Source organism: Sminthopsis crassicaudata, chromosome 2 (genome assembly GCF_048593235.1).
Source record: "Sminthopsis crassicaudata isolate SCR6 chromosome 2, ASM4859323v1, whole genome shotgun sequence".
Classification (NCBI taxonomy): Eukaryota; Metazoa; Chordata; class Mammalia; order Dasyuromorphia; family Dasyuridae; genus Sminthopsis; species Sminthopsis crassicaudata.
The window spans coordinates 373269259-373274505 of NC_133618.1; the positions used below are offsets into that span (position 1 = coordinate 373269259).

Sequence of the window (5247 nt, forward strand, 5' to 3'; positions counted from 1 at the left end):
AGAAAAATTGCTTGCTTAAGAGCTGGGATTCAAATCTATATCCTTTGATTTGAAACCTGATACTATTTCCCCTGTATCATTCTGTCCCCTTCTTGTTCCTTTATTAACTTCCTTTTCCTCCCCCCATCCTTTTTTCACTTAAAACTGCCTTCTTCCACCCTTCTTTACTCTTCTTGTAACCCTCTCTTATTTATGCCTCTTATCATCTTAAATCCAACCCCCCCTCATTCTTGCCTTCCCAATCCCTGTTCTATTGTTCTCCATGATCATTTATTCTGTTCCAACAAACACAAACTATCTTTTAATTCCAATTTCCCTTTCTCTATCTCCCCCTCCTCATCCCTCTAGCTACATTTCTCACATCTTCTCAATTTCCCACTCCACAACTCTCTCTCTTCCTTCTCCACCTCCACCTCCTTATTTGCTTTCACTATCTCTCCCTTCTCCTTGCCCCTCCATTTATGTAGTGGAAAGATCATTACATTTGAAATCAGGAAAGACCTAGACTGGGAAGCCCAGCTCTAGCTGTGTGTGACCATAAGAGCATCACTTAACTTCTCCGGCTCTGTAAAGTGGAAATAAGATTACCTATCTTAAAGCACAGTATGAATGTCTGCTATTATATTTTTTCTATTCCAATATATAACTTTTCTTCCCTCTTCCTCTTATTTCTTCCTCCCCCCTTTCCTTATTGCTCCCATTTTTCTTTATCTCATTTCTCTCCCTTTCTCACTGTTCCCTCCCATCTCTCCAAATGAGAGGCTTTAGATCTGATAACATTCCTGCTGGTTCTTGGCTTTCTCCTATTCCCCTGCTGAGCCCAGTGATGTCCAGAACATCGATGCAGATGCTGTAGCACTGAACTCCAATGAAGTTAAAAGCAGAAAACTTGAAGACAAAAAGCTGTAACACCTGCCCCACTTCTCCAGCTATGTAAACTGAGAGCCTGGTAACTGTCCAACAGTTGAGTGTCCTAAAAGAATTAGAAGATAGATCTGGACCAATTCCTGAGCACTTTGGGGGCTCCGGGTAGAGGGTTGGGTTTCTTTCTGTCCCTTCCCTTACTTTCAGGCACCAGACAGGATCCTTGGAAACTCCTGGAAAAATTGGAAGTGTGAATTCCTGGTATGAGGGACAGGGATGAGTATTGAGTTAGGAAGAAATGAAAGATGGAAATCTCTTCTGCAAATATCTCAGTAGGAATCTACCTGGTTCTGTCTCTATCCTATACATTATGATATCCTATACATTATCCTATCCTATACATTATGATTCCTTTCAGGACAGGGAGATAAGACTGATCTTGCCATTGTCACCTTCCCATTTCTGCTTCCTTCTCTTGATCTCCCCAGAAGAAAAATGTGCGTTTACTTCTTAACAAAATTCTGGGAGCATGAGGAAAAAAGAGCTCAAGGGATATAAGAATGTATTTCATTCAAAATCTTTATTATTATTATTTTACAGAAAGAAGTTCAAATAGTGAACAACTTAACAAATAAGACACCAATCTCAGGTCTCTCCTCCACCTCCATCCCAAACCTGGGACTTTTCCAATCAAACTGGAGTCCCCTCCTCCCCAACTACTCTATATCATGGATGCCTCCACAGGAAAACCATGGATTATCCCACCACACCAGAACAGAGGTCTACTCAATCACAAACTCAGCCACCTCCAAAACTCCACATCATGCAACTTATTTCAGACTAGGGATTAAATCCCAAGTTACATCAAATAATAGATTCTTCCCACCCCATGTTCAATTGTGTCAGACTGAAAGCCAAACACTGCAGACCAGAAGATGCTTCAAAGTTACAGTTACATGCATACACCTGGATATTGCTCCAATCTTTTATATGGAAATAATACCAAATTCCTAAACACCATCCCCTTCCAGTTCTCATTATTTAAAATACATTAGCCAGGGATCCCTCAAGTTATGTATAAGGAAAGGTTCTTCCCTAACCAATCTCTCAAATTCAAATTCAAACCATGCAAATTACTGCAAACCAGGAATTTCCCATTACATCTAAAGAAGGATTCCCTGTCTCCCTTTCCTTCAGACAAGATTTCCCTTCCCTCCAGATTACATCAAATCTGAACTATTTCTAAATGTACACCATGCAACTGAGCTTAAATCAGGGAGCCCTCATTTATACCAGAAGGGAGATTCCTGCTCTTTCACCTTCTAAACAAGGGACCGATGGATTTCGTGAAGATTTCTTTCCACAATACATCAGTAATACTTATTCTCTTCAAACCAAGGGTAACTAACCCTACGCTCAAGATCCAAAATCGTTAGATCGTGTCAAGCTAGGTTCTCCAAACCAAATAGACTCAAGATCACCCGGATGTCCCCAATATCCCTCTAACCTGGCCCAGGAACCCCCTTCCCCCAGTCCCAGTTCAAGATTCAAAGATCGTCAAATCCCACCCGAGAACCCTCCCACCCCCAATCCCAACCTAGCTGTCCCAACCACTTTTATAAATACGTTAAACACTCATTTTTCTCTCGCGGTTAGGGCACTTCTAGATCTCTAAGAATATCAGACACGGTTTCCTGGTCCGGGACCAATTCGAAACAGGTCGTCACTACCAGAGGGACCAAAGAAGTGCCAGAACCGGGACGAGAAAAAGCTAATTAGACACACCCTTCGCTCCCAGCCCAACCCTTCTCCCCTACCTTGTCCCCTCTTCTTCCAGACTGCCCCCCCTCCCCCCACCCTCATACACACATTTACAAACATACGCGCACACACACACACACACACACACACACACACACACACACACACACACACACTTCGGAAGATTAGGAGACTGAAAGAATCAGGGCTATATGAAACAAAGAGGAGATATGGGCTGGGAGGAGCTGGGTCAGCCCAGACGCCTCTTTAAAAAGTCACACACCAAGAGATATCGGATCACACGCGCGCGCGCGCGCACACACACAGGCCAGCGAACCAGCGAGCAGAGATTACAGAGTCACACATCGGGATACTTGGCAGTACAATTCTTCACACTTATTTCGGACTCTAATTCTCTTTCCCCCCCCCCCATTTCTCTTTCTCTCTCTTTCTCTCTCTCTCTCTTTCTCTCTCTCTCTCTTTCTCTCTCTCTCTCTTTCTCTCTCTCTCTCTCTCCTCTCTCTCCTCCCTCCCTCCCTTCCTTCCTTCCTTCCTTCCTTCCTTCCTTCCTTCCTTCCTTCCTTCCTTCCTTCCTTCCTTCCTTCCTTCCTTCCTTCCTTCCTTCCTTCCTTCCTTCCTTCCTTCCTTCCTTCCTTCCTTCCTTCCTTCCTTCCTTCCTTCCTTCCTTCCTTCCTTCCTTCCTTCCTTCCTTCCTTCCTTCCTTCCTTCCTTCCTTCCTTCCTTCCTTCCTTCCTTCCTTCCTTCCTTCCTTCCTTCTTTCCTTTTTCTACGCAAGCAGGGATTGGCCCCATAGAGGTTTAGTTGTCCCAGGTGGCGGGGGTGTCTTCTCTCTGCGGGAAACAACGGGTACTCACAGAATTACACAGGTTTACACACGCATGCACACGCGCAACATATATAATGTTCGCATTGCAGTCAACAAAGTGGAGAAAAATAAACAAGGAGAGAAAAAATGAATTTGGGGAGGAGGGAAGAGAGGTGTTCCCCCCCCCTTCTCCCACATGGGTTAATTCTCCCTTCCCCCTTCTTTTGTGTAACTGTCACTTTCTGTGATTAAGAACCGTCAATTGTACGTTTGTTTGGGGTTCTTTGTTTTGGAAACGGTCAATTACACAGGTAGGACCACGGAGGCCTGTGGACTCTGCAGGCGGTCTTTGTACTGGTCGAGCCAGTGCCTCAGTTCTGAGATCTTGTAGCCCTCGGGACCTCGTCCCCCCTGATACATGACTCGAGCCTCCTGGATGATATAGAGCCGTTCCGAATAGGCACCATACGCTGCACTGGACGCGTTGTCCATGGTGTCCACGGCAAGCAAGCATCCTGGGGCGCCCTCCTGCAAAAGCCGGGCAGCCCGCAATCGGTCCTGAAGGCACTGGTGCTTGGGGATGTCGTAGGCTGCATCTGAGCTGGCCCAGCCGTCGGATGGGTGGGCTTCTTCAATGTAGACAAGCAAGAAGTCGGCGATGTCTAGGAAGGTGGAGGCAAGACGCTGGAAGGCGCGCAGTCGCGCCGTGAACGGGGGTCAGGTGCAACTGCCGAAGTTGAGAACCAGTGGCCGGCTGCCCCGCGCGAAGTCTAGGATGCGTAGTCTTTTCAGTCCGTCCAGTTGAATGACCTCGGGATTGGGGGCTAGGGAGCCCTTGTGGGCAGTCTTGAAAAAGTCCATCTTTTGCCCGTGCCAGACAGCCTTCAGCGACTCTATAGTGCAGAGCCGATTGGAGTCAGAGACCCAGATTGGCGGGTCATCAGGGGGTAGCCCCGGGAACAAGATAACAGCTGCCCCATCCTCCTCCTCTCCTCCACCCCCGCTCCCGCCCCCGCCCGCCTTCCAGGGCTCCTCAGCTTCGCCTTCGTGCCGGCGTCTCAGCAGCACCTTCTTGCGGATGCACAGGAAGTCCAGTAGCCACAGCGTCACCGCTGTGGCCAGGAAGCGCGGGCCCAGGAAACAGCAGGCGGCCACCTGGGTAAGAAAGCCCAAGGTGTGAACCAGGAGGGAGTGGAGCCTGCCGGCTAGCCGCGGCGCAGCTGGGCAGCTGCGGCCGCGGCCGCCCTGGGCCCCACCCCCTCGTTCCCCTAGCCGACTTGGGTCCGGGCTGCTCATCTGAGATCCCGCTTCCCCTTAAACTGGATTTATAGTCGCGGGTTTAAAAGAAAAGGCGACTCCGCCCCCAGCAGGGCCCCGCCCCCTTGGAACTTCAGCCTGGGGATTACCTAGAGCTCGCCGCCAATGACCTAAAAATAAACAGGCAAGGAGGGGAGAGAGAGACCGAACGAGGGGCTAAAGACGTGCGGTGGAGCAGGGAAAGCCGGAGGAGGGTGAAAGGAGGAGGGATACAGAACTTACCTAACATCATAGTTGGAATCGACCTTAGATGTCTTCTAAATCAATTTTATTTAGAAGAGGGGGGAAACTGAGGCAAGGAAAAGAGAAAGCACTTTCTCAAAATTAGAGAGAGAGAAATAGCTAAGTAGAGACGAACTCAGGTCTTCAACCATTCGGCCCTTGGTTCAGGAGAGGTCTTTGCTCTGACCATAGAGACTTTCCTCTGCTGCGCTCCTCGGATGGTCTTCCTATGGTTAGAGGATAGAAGTACTTAGCCC

General features: G+C 48.2%; 1 protein-coding gene across 1 annotated transcript; it reads right to left on the bottom strand.

Annotated features, from left to right (window-relative positions):
• Positions 1 to 1425: 1425 nt before the first annotated feature.
• Positions 1426 to 4776, bottom strand: DIO3 (iodothyronine deiodinase 3). Its single transcript, XM_074291261.1, has one exon. It carries the CDS (start codon positions 4745 to 4747, stop codon positions 3755 to 3757), a length of 993 nt encoding a protein of 330 aa, XP_074147362.1. The 5' UTR covers positions 4748 to 4776; the 3' UTR covers positions 1426 to 3754.
• Positions 4777 to 5247: the final 471 nt, after the last annotated feature.